Genomic DNA, 20,675 nt, shown 5'->3' on the forward strand with positions numbered 1-20,675 from the left:
TGACAGCATGTGTGAATTCCCTGCTAGCCACAGTGGGGTGGGGTGGAGGGCCAGGAGTCCCAGGCACTGGTGCCAGATGTCCAGAGCCACTCAGGTGACCTGAAATCAGTTTCCAAGGGCTTCAATTTCCTCATCTGGAAAATCATAATAATGATGCCTACCCTACTTCACAGAGTAGTCAGAAAAAACACGATCAATGCAGTGAAAGTATTTTTAAAGTTTAAAAGAAAAAAAGTGCCACGTGAGGGCAAAGGATTGTTTTTCTTGTCCCGATTAATCAATATGGGCTCTTATCCGATGAGAGCATAATCAGCTATTGTCTGGCTAGAAATTCCCCCTGCGATGACATCTAGGAAAACCATCTTGCAACTAATGGAGATTAAACAATCCCTCCGTGTTCTGAGATGATCTCCTCCTATCAGCAGTCACACCTTCTAGAATGAGCCTCACTGGCCACATTTCTTTCATTCCTCCATGAGAACCAAGTACATGGTCACGTTTCCTATATAGATTTTTATGACATCTCTACTAAGCAGAACAACCATTTCTATGAGCTCTGTTGCATTAATAGTTTTATCAGAACATAATATCCAGTCTCCTTCTTAGGCTTTTCCAATCTGTTTCCTGGGTTCTATTAAAGCACATTTCATAAGACCTGTTTGGCGAGATATTCTACTGTTTGGTACGTGGAGTTACTGGTCCTTTCATTAACTCCAATCATAGGACTAAATGCTAGTGTTTAATTTTAGCAGCATGGTTGTGTCTCTTGGAATTAAGAAGATCAGCAAGGTGTTGCCCTTCCAATTACTGCATCTGTCCAATTATTTCTCTTCTCATTCAGGTACTGTTACTCCATAGGAAGACACACTTTATTCATAGTGGAGATGATTCCCAATGGCAGTCAGTCAGATCTGCCTGAAGTGCCCCTAACAAAAATTCCAATTTGCCACACTTCGGACATAAAATAGCCATTGAAATGGAGTGTATTAACCAAGACATCAGACTAAACCATTTCAAAAAAACCTGATACCATCCGCTCCCTAAGATTAGAATTGGACCTGCAGAAAAGCAGTTCTTATTCTCCCCACAGGAAGGAAAGCAACCCCTCCCCATTGCTCCCCCATCCCACCTTCCTCCCCTTCTTCACCTGCTCCAGGCATCTGCCTCCCATCAACCCAGCCACTGCCGCCTTTCCTGCAGCTCCGGCTTGCTACCGAGCCCCATGGAGGGCAGGACTGTTGAGCCGCATTGTACTCTCATGTCTCATGGGCAAAGCCTGCCAGTAAATTGGCCAATCATCAAAAATTAATTACAATGTAAACCCTCCCTTCAAATATTCAGTTCAGCTTCCTCAAGGATGAAAACCTGTGCTTATGTAGTCTTCCCTCTTCTCTGGGCAGCTCTACCCAATGGTTGTTTTGTCTAGGCCAAAAGTCTCCAGAGGGGAAGAGGTCATCCTATCTTTCTGGCATTTACCATTGCCCAATTCCCTTGGCCTTTATCTTGACTTGTTGCTCACTTTATTGCCCCTGTTGGCAATACTCCATCCAATGGCTTCCAATCCAAGTTCTGCCCCTCTCCTGTCCCCATTCCTCAAGGCTATACAAACCTAAGTCTGTAGTCAGGACTCTAACTAGATAAGAACTGAAAACTCCAAATCAAGTTATCAATAAGAGGTTGAAGAGCAACCCCTACAGGTTCATTGTACAAGTTATGGGGACTCAAAGGAAGCATAAGCCTCTGCAAGGACTAAACATGTATTTTTTTAAAAAGATCCACAAGAGGCACCAGCTCTTGATCTCAGGATTGTGGTTCAAGCCCCCATGTTGGGTATAGACACTGCTGAAATGAATAACTAACTAAACATTAAAAAAAAATAAAAACTTAAAAAGAACCACAAAGGAATGGTACCACTTCCAGTTTACGAGGTGTTCATTAGCCTAAGAAGGAGTAACATCTGGCTAGGATCCCAGTGATGAGGGAAACAGTCCAGAGAAGGCAAACCCTGGAAGGGAAGTCACAGAAGGAGCTGTTATCATGGACAAAGGGCAGGCGTGAAGGTCCTTGTTGCCCAGGACAGGTGTGTGTTGAGAAGAAATAGAAGGAAGATTGGTAGAGTAGGATTGGAGCTGGAGCCTGAAGGGCTTTAGAAAAGGGGGCTGTCTTACCATGGTGAGCAGTGGAGAGTCATGGTAGGTCCTGAGACTTCGGGATTTGGGGGGTTGTAGGAAGATCAGTGTGACAGCCATAAACCAGATGAAGTAAATCTGAGTGAAGAACAGACACCAGCTGGCATGAGCTGCTGCATTAATCTTGGTAGGAGATAATAGGAGACTTGACTAATGTCAGGAATTAAGAGAAAGGTATAAATCTGAACAGTGGTTTGAGAGAGAAAAACCAAGACTCAGACAACATACTGAATATATGAGGTAGGTATAAGGCAGAGGTGGGAAGGGGAGCCAGATCTGGGGAGGAGACAAAGACCAATGGTGGGACGTATCCCAGGCAGCAGCAGGTGACACCAGAGTGGAAAGTGGAGAGGATTGTTCTCGGACAGCAGTGAGGGCATATTCTAGATTACAGAGAGGCAAGCAGGGGATGAGAAAATGAGGTGGGCAGAAGCAACAAAGTTAAACTGGTGGTAAAGAAAGGGTCACCAGATAATAGGATTAATCCAAGAATTTTAATTTCTTTAATGTTTCATTTTGAGAGAGAGAGAGAAAGAGAGAGCGAGAACATGCATGTGCATGTGCATGTGGGAGAGGGGCAGAGAGAGAAGGGAAGAGAGGGAATCCTAAGCAGGCTTCATGCTGTCATTCAGGGCTCCAACTCATGAACCATGAGATCATGACCTGAGCCAAAATCAAGAGTTGGATACTTTACTGACTGAGCCACCCAGGTGCCCCCTAAGAATTTTCAAAGGTAAAGGATAAGAATATGATTTAGTATTGAAGGAGTTTAAAATGCATACATATATATTTTTGCATATATATATATATATTCTGCATATATACATAAAATAAGACATGTTTTTGCCTTCTTCTGGACCTAAAGAAATGGGAAAGAATGAGTTTCAGGTAGTGGGATTAGCTCTCTCTATGGACACAAAGCCTGATCCCCTGTAGACTGGGAGGAGAGGACGAAAAGGATGGAATAGAGACAGGATATGTTGAGTTGGTGACCCAACTGACCTGAGAGGATCAGAATTCCCCACAGAATAAAGACCATCCCCTAAGAGCTAAGCTGTGGTGGGAAGCAGTTAAGGCACTGAGTGGCTACCATGAGTGTGGAGTAGGATGCCACAGATAACACAGAACTATGGTCCCTCCCAGCTTAAAGTGAGCTCAGAAGCATCTACAATAATGTTCATTCAATGACATGAACCCCTTCATGACATCTCCATGCATAAATTCCACCCAAAATTCGGCCAATAGTTATAGGTTAATTACAGTTTGATCCCTTGGCTCACTCAGTTCATAGGAGTCAACTGCACAACATCTCAACAAGATAATACCCAGCCTCTGTTTGCCTCTAAGACTAGAGATCACATCCCATCTCCAACCAGTCTGTCCTGTATGTGAACAGCTCCAATAGCTAGGTAATTTTTCCTCCTATAATTAGCTAAAATGTGCCTCCTCTCAGTCTCCACCTACTGATCCTCATATCCGCCCCCCCCATTTATTTTATTTTATTTTATTTTATTTTATTTTATTTTATTTTATTTTTTACTTAGTAGCCCATGAGCTATTTGGAAATGCTGATATGGCCCTCGTCTCCCATTCAAGCCTGCTCTTCCCCAAGATACAGCCCTGGTTTTCCCAAACCCTTCTCTGCCGTGGTTAAGATTTTTTCATCATGCTTTCTCCTATGGACTGGAACTCTAGCTAGCCCCTCTTTACATCTGGCATCAAGTTCTGAATGTGGGGTTTTGGGTGTGGGTTGAGCAGGCCTAATGAACCATGGAGAAGGCCATGCCATGAATGCATGGTGTAACCCAGATTGACCACATCACCATGCCTCATCACTGTCTCCTGTGATGACAAAAGAATCGTGCAGGCCTGGAAGAAACAGATGGGGGTGGGGGGAGGTGAGGTGAACTGAGTGGACACAGCTCTTAGCAGAAGGTCAGAGGGATGAGGAAATGAATTGCAGAGAGCAGCATGGAAAGTTGCTGACCCCGGGGTAAGGGGGAATAAGAGTTCAGTCCAGCCAGGCTGAGGAAATGCGTGGAAATGGGGGAGGAGGTAAACGGAAAGTCCCTTAAGTGGAAGCTAGGTTTGTTGGGAGAGGGTCAAATGTCCAGAAAATGCTGACAAAAGAGTGAAAAATCAGATAGCTTTACAAAAACATCTTCTTTACAGGGGACTCCCTCAGCTATCACCAGGGACGCCCTTTCTCCACTGAGGACAGAGACAATGATGTCGCAGTTACCAACTGTGCCATGTCGTACAAGGGGGCCTGGTGGTACAAGAACTGCCACCGGACCAATCTCAATGGGAAATATGGAGAATCCAGGCACAGTCAGGTAGGTGAGGCTCTGCCCCAGAGCTGTGGAACCCATGGTCCCTAAGCTTTCTGTTCTCAATGCACAATTTGGTCTTACATTTCCCTTTATAAAAATTAAAAAAAAAAAGTCTTGAGAAAGGAATATCATGAAGAGGGAGGTAATGCAGGCTCTGGAACAAGGGGAGGACCAAAGTGGAAGCCAGTGGAAGGAAAGAAAAGCATCTGGACTCAGGAGCTAGAACTCACCCAGAGAAGCCCTTGACAACCAGTCATGTTCCATTTCGTTTCCTCATCTAAATGATCCCAACAATCCCATGGAGAGCTCATCAATCTTAGGGACAGCTTAGAGGTTCAACGTCATCTTAAGAAAGACCCCAGGAAAGTAGAGATCAGAAAACCAGTGTCCACTGGACTATCTCTCCCCATTAGAGACGACAAGTCCACATGCTGGGCAGTGATGGGGTGACCAACCGGACCAATCGGGACTTTCCCAGTTTTAGCACCGAAAGGCCAGCAGTAAGGGAAACCCCTTGGCCCTGTGCAAACCAAGATGGTGGTCACCATAGGCAGAAACCACCTGACTCTCCCATCAAGAGTGAGCAGTCAGACACAATTCTTCTCTTCAAAGTGCTTGTATGCTATTGGGATTTTGAAATCCAGCACCGATAACTGGTGCATGTAAATCCTGAAAGCCAAAACATTAAAACTGGAAGAAAGAAATGACCTGAAGAACAGCCCTAATGAATACCCAGGCCATAGGCATGCTTAGAAAGAAAACCTGGAAACAGACTCTGCTCCTTTGACCTTATCAGGGAGCTGGACCACAGAGCTTCACGTTAATGGAAAATGGCTAAATCCACATGGTGGCTTCCCCACTCCTTTTCAAGTTGGGGAACACCCAATTCTGGGGAGAGACAAAGACCTGACATGCTCGTCTTTCTCCTTCCCAGGGGATCAACTGGTACCATTGGAAAGGCCACGAGTTCTCCATCCCTTTCGTGGAAATGAAGATGCGCCCCTACAGCCACCGTCTCACAGCAGGGAGGAAGCGGCGGTCCTTGCAATTCTGAGCAGTGGGCGGCCACGGGCCAACTGACCTTTTCTGTCATCTGTTTGTATTTTATAATATGAAACAAGGGGTGGGGGGTAAGAGTAATGTGCTTTGCGACATGTTAAGGGTGTTTGAGGAAGCAGGCCGCAGCTGTTCGTGGTTTCTGCTATCCGGGGCCTGGCCCTAGGCCTCCATTCTCCCTCCCAGCCAGTCATCCTTAACCTTCCCCTCTTTGCCTACCGAGGAGGGAAAGTGTGATTTTTCTTTTTAGAAGACCAATTTAAAGTCAAGTCCTGGCGTTAGATTGCTAGGGCAACGGGCCTTCTTTACCTGCCCTCCTAGGAGTTTTCCTTCACTTCCAGGTATCTGTGCTCTGGTCACTGCCTTGGATGGCCAGGTTCTCACACCAGCCCACGGAAGAAGCCACGGCAATAGAGATCAGCCAATAGCTCCCATAAGAGGAAACAGATGAATCTTACCCCATCCCAACAGCCCCTTCTCATCTTCTGACACTCTCACCAGCCAAGTGTCACGCTACCTTCTAAGATCAGTGGCCTCTTTTCCAGCCCCAATCAATCCTGTGCCTACTGCCCTCCGACACTTAGACCCCCAAGGCCCCACAAGCCCACCCACTGCTTGTTCTAGACTCTGGTTCCCAAGGCATTGCCCACACCTGGCCCTGGGCTGCACAGGGGCTGTGTCCCTGAGGGTCTTAAGTCACTCCCCCTCTCTCGGGTAAGACAGACAGCAACTTCCTTTATGGGTGAAAGGGGGGGATGGGTGAGGATTTAGCGCTTTGGGGTCACACAGTGAGTCAAGGACAAAAGAAGTAGAAATCAAGGCATCTGCCATTCGAGATGACAGGTCCCGTGGAAAACACAGATCCTACCTAGCTCTGTTTTCTTATTTCTGGTCCTGTTTCTCATGGATTTTTTTTTTTTTCTGAATTGCAAACGGAAGGCCTCGTTTCCATCTTCAGCCAGGCTCAGCCTTAAGGTGGGTAGCTTAATAAGGATCAGAAGAAGAAGTTATAGGACCAGCCAGCCATTCCCCTGGCTGGTAATTCCTGGAAAAAGGTGAAATTCGGGGGGCTTTTTTTGGTCCTGTGGGAAATAGGAATGACCTCTTTAATGAGTTGACATTATGAGAAGCCTCTCTCCATCTTCTTTTATTATTCTGCCTTTGAGAGGAAAAATGAAAAGTGCCAGAGGAAATTACATCTGGAAATCCAAAGGTGAAGAGGGGAGGACTGGGGGCCCACCTCCCATTTTATGAGATGTGTTTCTCTTCATTCCCATGATTTGATTTTTAAGCCCAAGAGAGCTGGAGGCTTGAGAAGCCATGACCCCTTGAGTTCTGCAAATCAAATGTCAGCTGCTGCCATCCCTGTAGCGTCAGCCAAAATCCACACCCAGCACCCCCTGCTGCCTTCCCCTTTTCCTATCCTTTTTCTCAAGGCCCCAGCTCTGTTTCCTGTAGTGCCCACGTCAGCCAAGCTAGGGCATCTTGTCCTCTCCCAGCCAGTTGCCAGAAGAGTCTGAAAGTTAGCATCTTTCTAATCTACAGTGTAACCAAGCTCTGATCACCAGGAGAGGACAGCCCCTCGGGCGGCTGATCATGCTCCTGATGTTGTGAGGATGAAGTCAGCTGCTCCCAGCTACTGGCACCCTCCCTTAGCAGGCCTCTGAGGCCTGATGTGCTGCTCTGTGTGGGTGAGCCCGACACACCCGGTGCTGAGAAATGGGAGTCACAGTGCCATTTCTCAGTTCAGCATGGACTTCAAAAAGAACTAGGGGGAGAAGGAAGAAAGAGAACCAATCCCTTCCAGAAACCTGTACATTAGATGAGATTCAGCTAGAGATTGGGGCACCAGTGAATAGTAGGAAGCACACAGAAAGGAAGCTGGGGGCTGAGGTAGAGGCCCACCTCTGCCGTTTTGTTGGCTTTGTGATATCGGGGAGGATATCTGATAGTTTTCTCTCTCTGGGCCTCAGTTTCTCTCCTATTGAATCAAAGCTTAGACTAGAATGGCTACTAAATTGTCATTTGGTTTTGATAGTCAGTAATGCTAGTTGCTGATCTGAAAATCTAAGTAAAATTGGGCATTGATGAGAGAGCACAATTAAGTAATGAAAATTCACCAGAAGCCCTGTTTTATTGGAAGGAAGGAAGGAAGAAAGGAAGGGAGGGAGGGAGGAAGGTTGGTTGATTTAGAAGTCGTAAATAAAACACACACACAGGAAAAATCTTTATAGAAGAGGTAATGCCAAGTAAGAGGCCAAACTCATTTTGTCCATAAAAGCAGAGCCCAGGGGACTGGGTGGTGCCTGAACAGCCTACCTCATCCAGGGAACTGAAACAAAAAGCTTATGAGTCCTTGTGTGGTCAATTCAGGTGAAAGCCAAGAAGTATCAGTGGAAACCAAAAGCTGTCTTTCGTTACAACCATTTTACCTTATGGAACATTTTTATAAATAGTATCAGCAGCATTGCCTGAATTCACTTCAAAAACTTTTAAAGCAAGAAAGAGACTTCAAAGATTAGCTCGCCCACCTCCTATAAAAAGATGTATAGATTCCTTTATTAAGTTGAGTGATTTTCTCATGAGCTTTTACCATTTTCAAGAGACACTGTGCCCTGTTCTCTCCCCAAGATCCACGATCAACTAAACTCAAAGCTCTTAACTTCACTCACTGATTCTTGCTTATCTTGTTCCTCCACACTTATGTTCTTCGCAAGGGTGGATCCAATAAGCAATACTCATACTCACAAGGCACTCACCTAAGCACACCAGTTTCCCCTCAAGGGACTCGCAAGGAATAGAACTGGACCCCACCCAGAGGCTAGTTAACTGCAGGAGTAGGATTTAATCTCAATCCTAATTGTAGACACTTAGAAACAGATAAAACCTACCAATGACTGAAACAGACCCATTGCCTAGATTCAAGATCCAAACAGTTTTCACATTTCCCCATCAGATAAAAATAGTTCCCAACAGAGTAACTCCCATTCTCCAGGGTTCTTTCTGGAAGGTCAAGGAGGTGGATATAAAAGTGAGGGGGGTGGGGGAGAAAACAAATCTGTCTTTTCACTGGATTTAACTGGAGGAGGGAGACTTGCTAGGTGTGGCCACAAGGTGGCGATCACCACCCCCAGCCACCACCTGTAAATATGAAACATGGTGGGAGTTGAGGACAGCAAGCTCTTTGGGGCTTCCAGGAGAACCCATGCCAAACCAAGATTCAGGAAAACCTGAAAACTGATTTTCACAGGAGAGTGAATTGTAGAAGAAGAAGAAGAAGAAGAAGAAGAAGAAGAAGAAGAAGAAGAAGAAGAAGAAGAAGAAAAATGGCAGTAAGGAAGTGCAGAGCAAACTTCCACAAATAGTTAAACCCACCAGACCCCTCACCTACCGGTTCCCCTACTCAGCTGCTTGTGACCGGGCAGGGCACCTCCCGCCCTCTCCCCTGGAAACCAACCAGCTCTTTGCACACTGAACACTGTTATTTCAAAGACAACCCTAAAAAACCAAGGTTGCCAATGAGCTCAATGCCAAGCCAAACAACCCTCATCCCATTTGTACTTTGAAAATCCTGTCTCAGAACAGAGCTGTAGATTACGGGACACTAGGTCATTATGGAATCTTTTTCAAATCACTCATTTAAAAGCATCAGTTGAGAAAGGGTTTATGAGTTCCTCTTTGTCTTTTTCTCCGGAGAAAAAGTGGAACCTGGCAGCTTGGATGCTCCAAGCTGAGGAAGCTGAAGTAGACTCTCCAGTGACCCAGACTTGCACATATTCCTGGGACATGAAAACATTTTTCTTCTTTTCTTTTCTTTTTTTTTTTAAACCTCCCCCTGAAATTTCAGCTCAGGTGAACCACTTACTGGGGGTACGTGCTTTCTTTCTATCAGAATCCTAGTCAATCTAATTCCTCACTTCCATTTCTTTCCCTCCAAAGGGGGCACTCTACTTGCATCTCACTGTCTGTTGCTAAAACTTTGAAAAGGAAAGATTCAAACCTCAGTTTCGTTTCAATAAGCCCGAGGAAGATGGAATAATTTGTTCATTTGCTTCAAACTGGCCAAGGCTGTGGGACCTCAGGGGCCTGGGGCGGGAGTGGTGAAGTTTGGCAGTCTGCCTCTTCCGCAAAGCTCCAGACGCCAGGAAGTGGCCAACTCAGCTCCACCCAAACCCCTCTGGGTGGCCTGTCTTTCTCCAGGTGACAGTGACAGAGAGGTTCTGTGCTCTGGAAAGGCTACACACAGGGCTGGCTTCTGGATTATGCCTGTAGCCTTTGTCTGGCTATATCTCTGGGTCTATCAGCCATATTCCTGAACATTTTTGACTAAATGTTCCCCTGAGCCTTTGTCTCTTCCATAACCCCACCCCAGCTGAGTCTCCCTCAAATGTAATCCAGCCTTTCGGTACCATCAGGCCAAATGAGAATTCACAGACCAGATGAAACCTCCAAAAGCAAGTAGGGGAAAAGCTCTAGTGTTCTGGAAGTGGGTGTGTTATGTACATTCAGGTCCAGTTTGAAAGAAGGGCTCTGGTTCATGCTAATTGTAGCCACGTTAGATTTGCTGTGTTCTTCAAGCCTTGAGAAATGGCTGGGAAGAAGAAAACATAAAATACAGAACACAAAATAAAAATAAAATAAAATAGAAGCAGATGGATGATTGGAGACTAAAAGCAAGTCTCCTAGGGATGGCCCACAGTCGAAACAAGTGTGAGGGGCCCTGCTACAGGGACCTGCATCCTTGACTTCTGGTCTCACCTCCCACCAGAGCGCCTGTCAGTTCACCCATTGCACCTGAGGAGAAACTAAGGTACCAGAGACCTTCTTGCTGCAGAAAATGAGAAGAAAAGGGCTCTTTTTGCTTGCTCAACCGGTCCTGCCTAGACCTCGCTTTTCCTTCACGGCACCCACAAGCCTGATTTGTCATCTCTAGCATTTCTGATTCATGTCTCAAGGTCACCCCTTGCCTGAAGCATGACTTCATTGCACCTGCAGTACTTCATTGTCCAAATGTCCTTGGCAAACCTCACAGTCTTTGGACAGTGTTGCATTTTCTCCAAACTGGAAATCCTCCCTCCCTCCCAAGCTTAATAAGGCTGTTGCTGAGTATCCAAATAACACAGCTCTTGTTCCTCAGACCAGCTCTGCCCCCTCTGTTGACTTGACAAAACAGCTCCTCGTTGTTGGTTGTGAGGCTGGGCTGATGCTAAATTTCCGGTTCAGAAACACGTAACCCTTTACGGTCTCGTGAATCCATTCTTACAGGTACTGGCATTGGCTCATTGGCACCAGGGGCATATGGGAGACAGAGGAAGCATTCTAGGAGCCTGGGAACACCCAAGCCACAGAGAGGGTTTGGATCCAGATATATGCCAGAAGGCAAATGCACAGATAGGAACTACTGTTTTCTTCCCACTCCCAGTTTAGTACCCTCAGGGACAGCCTCTGTTGCTCTGTGACATCCTACCACTGGACCCTAATGCGGTCAGCACTGCCTCTAAAATGAAAACGTTGGGAACATACCTTCAGAGCTAGAAAGGACTGGAGGTCTTCTAACCTGAAACAGAGACCCAGAAAGGTTAGACAACTTGCCCAAGTTCACACAGCTAATTAGTAACAGAGCTGAGATCCTATCTGGCAAAAGCCTTGTAATATTTCTCTCCCCAAGCAAAGACAAAGAGAAATGGCATTTACTGCACTCCTACTACTCCAGATATTGTGCTAGGAACTTTATATATATTACTTAATTCAATCCTCACCACAACCCTAACTCAAGTTTAACCATTTTACAGATGACGAAATGGAGGCACAGAAAGGTTTGGTAACATGCCCAGAGTCATAGAGCCACTAAGGAGAGCTATAATCAGAATCCCTCTAATTCTAAAGCCCTTGCTTTTGCTACTTCAGAAGGCTGCCGCCTCTTCTACTTGTTTAGCCCCATGGCCGCCATCTTGGATTTATTCATGTTTGTACAAAGGGGCTTCTGATGCCACTTCCCTCTTTTTTTTTTTTTTTCAAATAGTTTATTGTCAAATTAGTTTCCACATAACACTCAGTGCTCACCCCCACAAGTGTCTTCCTTACTTCCCTCTGTCTTTTAAGAAAAGAGATTTCTTGCCTTGTTTTTGCCGCATCCTCCAGGCGACCTTGAAATTACATCAGATGGAAGAAACATCCTGACAGCTTTTTCCTTTTCTTTTTTTTTCTCTTTCTTTTCTTTTTTTTTTAATTGGGAAGTAAGAAAAAGATTTACAGCAAGCTGGTAGCAGACAGAAAAGACCAGGACACAAGCACTATTTCACCCAATACCACTCCTTTGGGAATATAGCAGCCTCTTTCCCACCCAACATTGGAAGAGTAGGAAATTCGAAAATCATTCTTCTCAAACTGGGTAGACAAGATAGGAAAGACTGGGGAGAATAAACATGGCACATGTTTCCTGGGGCATCAGTTTCACTCCAGAATTTGGGAGGAAAGGAGTTCTATTATTAATATATTGAAACCAATACAGACAGTATCTTGACTGGGATTGCATTAAATGTGTAGATTGCTTTGGGTAGTAATGACATTTTAATATTTATTCTTCCAATCCATGATCAAATGCAGAAATCCCGTGGAATTTTAGGCTCGAATCAGCAGGCTGCAGACTGATTTGGGCTCTTTCCTCCCAGACTTTCATGGGTACAATAAAAGTGCCCCTATCGGAGCACCTCATTGAAAGCTTTGGGGAATGAGGCCCACAGAAGGCAGAAGACTAATGTTACTTATTCCTCTCTTCCTACCTGCTCTCACCTCCCTAGTGTGTGGGGTGGTGTGTTGAGGGGGGATCTCAGAGGACAGTTAGGTACAAACTCAGCTCTCTTTGCCACATTAAGGACTTTAGAGGGAAATTAGTACTTGGTAAATAGTATTTTTGTCTGCCAGGCCCAAACTCCAGAAATGAACGCTTTCCTCTTAATAGAACGCCACTTGTGTATAAAGGAATAGATTTCTCCAAGAGAGAGTTCTGCATTCTATGGTCCCACAGACTCAAGGTTCAGAATCTAGAAGAGTTACTATTAACACCACTGACCCCTCCTTCACACACACAACCATCCAGTTATTCCACCCTCGGTTACGCCCCAGGCCCATAGGAACCACCTACCCCCCATTACCCTGAGCAAGTCACTGTGACTTTGAGGGAGCTGTTATCTTGGGCCCCGGCAGCTGAAACCCACCCTGGTGGTCTCTAGATCATTGTTCTGAGAAACCATAAACACCAAGTCCTCCAATGCCCTCGAATTTGAGTTTGTCGTTTTAACCTTTAACAGCCTTTTCAGGTAAAAATAACAACGACCAATTTACTGACTTTGTAGCTACCTTGTGCTTGGAAAAAGCATTTGTTTCAAAGAAAGACTGGAAGAAAGAAAGAAAAAAAAACAAGAAGAAAAATGGAGTTCATGCTCCTCAGGCGATGTACACTTTAGAGACCTAAAATAAAAATAAAAAGAGAGGAAGGGGGAGGAGATGCCAACTTGCCCCATCCTTTCCTGGCACTGTAGCTCAAAGACTGAAATCTCCACTTGTTAACCATTGTTAACTAGTATTTTTAGTCCTGATTGCTTTTAGCCTCTGTATAGTTCCTTTTTTAAACACATTTTCTATGCGTCAATAAAAGATCCTGAAGGAGTGGCGTGCATCTTCCGAGTCCTGTGGGGAATTATGGAGGCATGCCTCTCATAATGACTGGTCTGCCTTCTCCTTTGCTCTGGGTCTCCTTCCCTCAGCGTTCACCCACCACTGCTACCAAAATGTCTTCTCTGCGTCGCCCTGTCGTGTTGGCCGCTCTCATCCCTGCACGTCCTGCTACTCTACCTGTGCCCCTTGCCTTCCTTGATCCTATTGTCTCATTGTAGCTTCACTATCCCTACTCTTCTCTTCCCACCACCCACCCTCTTCTCCCTGCCTCTCTGTCTCTCTCTCTTCCTCCCCTCCCTCCACTCAGTCTGAATTCCTCATCTCACCAGTTGCTTTTACCCTCAGAAAAGGTCCCTGACAAGTGGCAACCTTTGCTGGATGCCCCAGCATCACCCAGATTGGTCTGGTCAATGGTTTGGAGCCCTCGATCAGCCACAAAGACAAACCTGCTGTCCGGTTCCCTCAAGCTTGGAACGCCCAGGGGTAGCCAGTCTCCAAAGCTCTAGTGCCATCTATGGGCACTGGCGGAGATTATTTAATTGTCCTAACTTGCCCAGCCTGTCCGCCCTTAATAGCTGAGTCTCCAGCTTCAAGGACCACCTGTCTCTCAGGCTTGGTCACTTGGGAAAACAGTCACCTTATCCTTCCCTTGAAAATGAGCCTGGTGCACACTGTGAGACCAACAGTCACCTCCAGGTCATAAGGTAACACCCAGCCAGGGAACAGTCTGGAAGAGCAGAGGCATGAGGGAAACTTCTATCGGGCTCAATTCCACAAGAACACAAAGCAGGAGTGTAGAGACAACAGTAGCAGGTAGTTGGGGCCCTGCACCCAGGCAAGCCCTCTCCCCTGCTCCAGGGGGAGGGCCATTCCAGGAGACCACCTGGGGGCGGTCCGCTTAGCTGTGTCTTATGACAAGAATTACCCAGTGGGGAAGGGTGAGGGGGGAACAGCAGGAATAAGAGTCAGAGAGCATTCCTCCTAGTATTTTCTAGGCTCCGGCAGGCCACTTGCCAACCCTGGGCCGTGTAAGAAACAGGGACAAAATCCCAGCTCCCAGCTCCATGACGGTCTCCCACTAAAGTGCCTGCCCTACCCCAGCATCAGGACAGACACCACTGTGACTCATTTCCTCTCCCTCCATCATTTCCTAAAATACAGGTTTCTGTGGTAGCGGCAAGAGAGGCCATTTAAAAACAGTCACATTTCCTGGTCCTATTTTAAGTAAGCCACCCCGGAAACCCAGACCAGAGGAGTAACCATTGTAATGTACAGATAAAACCCATCACCTGAATCTCGTTCCTGCATGTTATCTGGGCAAAGGAAACTAGATATATACAGTGGAACATAAGGAATTTCAGTCATGAGTATTTATTCCTGAGGCAGTTGAATGCTAACATTATGTTTTCACTTAAATGAGTATGATTCACCCATTGCTTAAGACCTCTGGGTGCATTTACAACGATCTGAACACAGATTTAATTATTGCTGTGTTGTGGGAACTAAGAACTGCCACGGGGAAAATTAAAAGTGGATTATTAAGCAAGAGAAATGTTAGCAGCATTAGTAATCAGGGCAATTACCAAGAACCCAACCTAAACACAGTGGCGTCTTCTCTCCCATGATGACCCGAGCGGCCCCGGGGACACGTGTCTCGACAGCCACCTCTCTGCAAGTCAGCAGTAAGACATCATTAAGAAATAAGGACTCCTGAGGCCTGTATCTCTCCCCTCATGTGATATGTACACTACACTTCACTGCCCAGGCTTTCAAAGAATCATAAAAAGAACATGTATCAGACCCATAAATCCTCACAACAATGTCTCTTGCTCCTCTTCTCTCATCTCACCATGTGAGTTCAGTGAATACCTATGATGGACTAGGCCCAGCGCTGGCTCTGGATGGACAGGGACAAAAGCCTGGTCCTTCTCTGAAGAGATAGGGTCTCTTCTTGCCTCATTCTGTTTCCATCTATGGAACCAAGCTCCCTACTCCCCAGCCCTGATAGTCCACATGTATGTGATGAAGCCCTTCACTTCAAAAGCTTTAAAATAGGTTCGAGTAAAATTTCCAAATTTATGTGTATGTGTTCATGAGGAATGGGCAAGAGATGTACAGTAAAGGGATTCAGTTAATGAGGATGAGGTTTGTCATTTCAATATTGACAATATTCTTTTTTAAACCCAGGCCAATTTCAAACACTTCAAATACTAAGAAAAATGGCAATTAAGGAGCTTTGGATTCAAAGAGAAACTTTTTCAATCCAAAAAGCTAATAGAACCTTCTCAAAGGACTGATTATTATAGAATCTTCCATGGTTGGGGGAGCAGAGGGAAGGGAGGGCATTCCAAAAGGTTCTGATACTTTGAGATGTTGATGCCCTTTAATGCCGTAAATGAGAATTGCTATGATCAGAGATCACTGCTAAGCACTCATTCAAAGCTTGTCTGAAAGCTTTGGGTCTACTCTTCAAGACAAACAATAAGCCCTTTGGAGGTTTCTGAGAAATGAGTATAAATTACAAGAAATGCCATAACAATTATGAAAATTCGATATGCTAGCTGTACAGGAAATTTAAAGATCCAAGAAAAACAGTGAGAACGATGAAGAAATGTATAAATTACATCTGTGTGCAGGCAGTACCTAGCATGATTTGTGATCCACACTCACTTTTTATGACTTTTTTTCCCCATAAATAAAACCCAGAGAGGAATAACCAAAACTTATATTTACAACCAAAGCTACACAGAAACAATGACAACCTGAGTTGCTATGAAAGGCAACTCGACTGACTTATTGACACTGCGGAGTGAGGAATCACTGAAGAAGTCAAGGTGGAACCATCCATCCTCTCCAACCCCCAACACCCCATCTTGTGCCACTGAAAGACCTTGAGAGATACTCATGTAAATTTAGTCTTCAACATTTCTCTTCCAAATAAATGACCTGAATTTTAACTCTGTTTGAAACATCCATGCTTGCCACGAGGCAGGATTTTAATACAGCAAGGCTATTGGCATTTTGGTCAGATCATTCCTTGTTGTGGGAAACTGTCCTGTGCATTGCAGAATCCTTAGCAGCATCCCTGGCTCTTCCCCCTCCAAAATCCAGAGGATCACCACCGTCCTACAAACAAAATACCTCCGAACCCTGCCAAATGCAGTTTTGCTCTAGGATGGGGGGCAGAATCTCTGTCAGTTGAGAAGGCAGTGAGTAGGGAAGTTTATCACAAAAATGAGATGACTTCAATGCAGAGATCATTGAAGCAACATTTTAAGAAGCCAGCTCATTTCAATCCAAAAGACAAAAGAGCCCCCCAAATGGAACACTGCTGTAGCTGACCTATCGAATTTCTTTTCATAATAGTTTCTAAATGTTTGGAAAGCATGTTCCTGTGTCTTATTTGTAGTTATTTTATTGGAGTCACTTTTGGTATTTCAGTGGTACGAGGTTAGATTCCAAGGTAGGGAGGAGAATTTATAAGACGGTGCTTCCAGAAAATAAAAGTTTGACTCCGGCTCAATTTGTTATGGCTGTCCAGGAATCAATTAAGCTTCAGATTAAGGGTCACTTGTAAATTAGACCTTTTGGCTCTGTTGCTTCACTTGATGGACAATAATAAATGGTATTGATTAAGATCTCCAAATATCGCAGTCTCATATGGCCTGAGGTTTCTTTAGGGAAAAAAAATGAGATCAAGGGTATGTTAGTCACCAAAGAGAAGAGGTAGGGAAGATATTGTCCCAAAATCCTGCCTAGGTTCAGGATTCTGATCAACTGAACAAGGAAGCCAGTATCACCGGCCATGCCCCTAGGAGAATGTGGATATCAAGGTCACATGCTTAAGAGAATGCTCCATGGTGTTAGGGAAACCAAAGGGTTAACTTGACATGCACGTGCACGCACACACACACACACACACACACACACACACACTTTGAGGCAAAAGAAGAAAATAGACAGCTGTCCATGAAAGAAACATACTGCATTGTCAGCATGGGACAGAGGTACACCTACCACTGAACCCCTTTACCCAGCTCACCCACCCAAACAAGCACTTCCAGGACCCAGGAAGGGGAATGGAAAGAGGGATGCCATTTTTACTTCTAGCGTTTTCAAAGGAGTCACAGGTTGATTTTTCTTTCCTATTTTCTCAGCCATGCCTGTGGGGCCGTTTGGTATAGTTCTGTGCTCAGAAAAATGCCTTCACCATAGTAGATCTTGGTAAAGCTCTATTAGCTGCTAAGGTCATCTGGGATCAGGAAAGAGTCAACATTCAAGTGTGACTGGCCACAGTAGCCCTCACATTTGCTTCTCCCAGTCAGATGGGACGTCTCTGGTTCAGCCCTGAGAATCTGATGAAGTCCCTTCCTGCGGGGATGTGTGGGGACACAGAACTCATAGCAAGGGAAGAAAATTGGGGGCTCACATTTTGGTGCCTAAAGAGATGTGTTGCTCTTGTTCATGATCTTTTTGACCACAGTGCCTTCTTCCAGATCAAGAGCCACTGAAGCAGATCAAAAAGTGCCTCTTCCAGGAGGGTCTGGTTGAAACCCCTTATCAGATTTCCAGAATCATTTATTTCTCTTCCAAGACCAACCCACTTTGAGAAGTCAAGCCCTCCAACTGACAGAGTAAAAAGCTTATTTTCTTTCCCGAGGGCAGGGGGGAATTGGGAAAACACAGTGAATGCCCCAGTGAAGAGTGTATTCCTCTCATCTGTGAGCTCCTTGAGGGCAGAGCCTGGGTTTTCCAAGCCATTGTCAATAGTTGGCCCAGTGTTCCCCATAGACCCAACGTAGAACTGATGGAAACTGAACTGAATCAGCTCTATCTTATGTCTGTGAATGGGACTCAATTAACTGCTTTAATTATGTTGAAATTTAGGATAGATCCCTAAAGTAGCACACTCTGAGACTTTCTGAGGAACAGAGGAGAGAACGCTGGACATTAGGTCAAAGGCTTATGTGTCCATTTCTGCTATTTACTGGTAATGTGCCTGAGGGGAAGCCCGCCTGCCTCTCCGCAGCTCAGTGTCCTTATCTTTAAAATGGGAAGAGGAATAACTGTCTTTCCTACTTCACAGACTACTGTGAGAGGCAAACTTGAACGTGCAGAAAATGCTCTGAGATCAGGGCTGTCACTACAGGAAGGCGCTAATTTGGTGAAAGATAAAGGATGTTGACAATCGTCCTTCCATCTCAGATACCTTGCCAGCAGTATTATGACCTAAAATGTCTCTAACCTGGTTCCCTAAAGCAACTTATTGTCTTTTTTTAAAAAATGCCCTGGGCAAAGTAAGAGCATCAGGGGTTAGCTGATGGCTGCCTGGGGCGGGGGGGGGGCGCTCTGGGTGGAGAGGGGACAGATGAGAGGACAGAGAACAAGGAACAGAGGACATAGGAGTGGAACAAAGGCAGCCATGCTGACCCGGCTCCATGGGTGACCCTTCTAGAGGCGAGAGGTGGAGAGGACCAGGCGGCCAGCCCACCAGGCTCCAGAGCTGCAATCTAAGAACAGTCTGGTTCCAGACCATTCCCCCACCTTCCCTGGACATAGAATGAGGGGGCCAGAGAGACCCTAGGAGCACTCAACAGCCATCGCAGAGATGCTGAATAGCACTTTCAGGTATAGAGGGTGGAGGCTCCTCGCTGAGACCCTGTATTTATCAAAAGTCCCCCCAGGATACCACCCCTGTAGCTTTAGACACAGCCCTGGAGGCCATGCTTCAGGAGCATGAGTGGTTATTTCTAGGAGGGGGTTTCTGTCTGGTTTCTAAGGTGCTGTGGACTTCAGTTTCACTGAGTAAAGTGTCTGGGGCTTGAGTTGAACTGCTCAAGGGAGGGAGAGGCTAAGCATGGCCATCAGCACACCCACAATCCGCCTACAAGGGCCCACTTCTACATAAACATGAAACAAATGTTAAAAGAATGTTCATTTGAGGGGAACCGGGGTGGCTCAGTCAGCTAAGCGTCCAGCTCTTGATGTCGGCTCAGGTCATAATCTCATGGTCCGTGAGGTCAAGCCCTGCATTGGGCTCCGCACTAACAGTGTGAGCCTGCTTGGGATTCTCTCTCCCCCCTACTCTCTGCCCCTCCACCACCTGCACACTTCTCAAAAATAAATAAACTTTAAAAATGTTAATTTGAAAATAAAATTATTCTGGATGCTCACATGTCTCTGCCCAGCCTTGTCCTCAAATTCACACAGAAGCCCCACATAGGAAAGAGTGTTTCTGCCCCCACAGAATGGACCTGAAATCTACCAACAGAAGCTTGAGCTCCCAGAGAAGGCCACCCCTGCTCCATCCCTACCCCACCCCAGGGAGGGCGAACTAGGAGCTGGGTCCTCGCCTCTTCCCCAAACTCCTTCCAATGGCCTGGGATTGAGGGAAGAGCTTGTCACAACCAGCCCTGATTCTGTCTAGTGCTCTAGGGAGCAAAGGACTCATGGCCACCTTCAGAGCCATTCATCTGTCCCAGGTCCTGACCTATAAAAAGAAGAGGAACAGAAATCACTACTTTCACACTTAGTCCTTGACTCTCGGGGATACAGACAAATTGGTAATCCATTGGGTCGGTGGTTTTCATAGCTCTGATGGTGTTGTATGGACTATGACAGATGTGCTGGGGCATTGGAGCCTCCCTGCTATAATTTTTCCCATCAAGGCATAACATTCACCCTGAAAGCGGGAGAGTGACTCCTCTTGCAGAACACCCCACTGCCAAAGAGTCCTGCCAGGCAGAGAAGAAGGCCATGACTTCCCATGCAGCTTCTCACCTGAGCCATCCAGGTGCCCTTAACCTAGAACATTCATTCACTCATACAGTCATTGAACACCCCCTATCACTCTGCACTGTGCAGGGAGCTGGTGGAAAGCCAGGGCGGCTGGGGGGCAGATGGGTGGTGACTGGGTAACAAGGATGAAGCTGGGAAAGAGGGCAGGACCTCATCAGACAGGGCTTTGCAAGCCATGTGCAAATCCTGATCCCCTGGAAGGGTGGTGGGAAGCCCTGGGAGGACTCTAAGCTGGAGATGACCATATCAGCATGTAAAACAGTTGGCTGGGGCACCTAGGGGGCTCAGTCGGTTAAGCGTCTGACTTCTGCTCAGGTAATGATCTCACGGGTTTATGAGTTTGAGCCCCACATCAGGCTCTCTGCTGTCAGTGCAGAGCCCACTTTGATTTTTTTTTATGTTTTATTTATTTCTAGGAGAGAGAGAGAGACAGCATGAGCAAGGGAGGGTCAGAGAGAGAGGGAGTCACAGACTGAAACAGGCTCCAGGCTCTGAGCTGGCAGTCAGCACAGAGCCCGACGCGGGGCCTGAACCCACGAACCGCGAGATCATGACCCAAGCGAAAGTCGGACGCTTAACCGACTAAGCCACCCAGGCGCCCCAGTGCAGAGCCCATTTTGGA

The 20,675-nt window shown here is 46.1% G+C and overlaps 1 protein-coding gene across 2 annotated transcripts in view; it reads left to right on the forward strand.

Moving 5' to 3' along the window:
* Positions 1–5,576, forward strand: part of TNR (tenascin R) — an 85,850-nt gene extending 80,274 nt beyond the window's left edge. For both annotated transcript variants that reach the window (XM_039242387.1, XM_039242388.1), the window contains 2 exons: positions 4,362–4,525; positions 5,457–5,576. In XM_039242387.1, coding sequence (XP_039098318.1) covers positions 4,362–4,525; positions 5,457–5,576 — 284 coding nt within the window. The remainder of the gene's footprint in view (positions 1–4,361; positions 4,526–5,456) is intronic.
* The last annotated feature ends 15,099 nt before the right edge of the window (positions 5,577–20,675 follow it).

Source organism: Hyaena hyaena, unplaced genomic scaffold (assembly GCF_003009895.1).
Source record: "Hyaena hyaena isolate Hyena2069 unplaced genomic scaffold, ASM300989v1 scaffold_209, whole genome shotgun sequence".
In the NCBI taxonomy this organism is placed as follows: domain Eukaryota; kingdom Metazoa; phylum Chordata; class Mammalia; order Carnivora; family Hyaenidae; genus Hyaena; species Hyaena hyaena.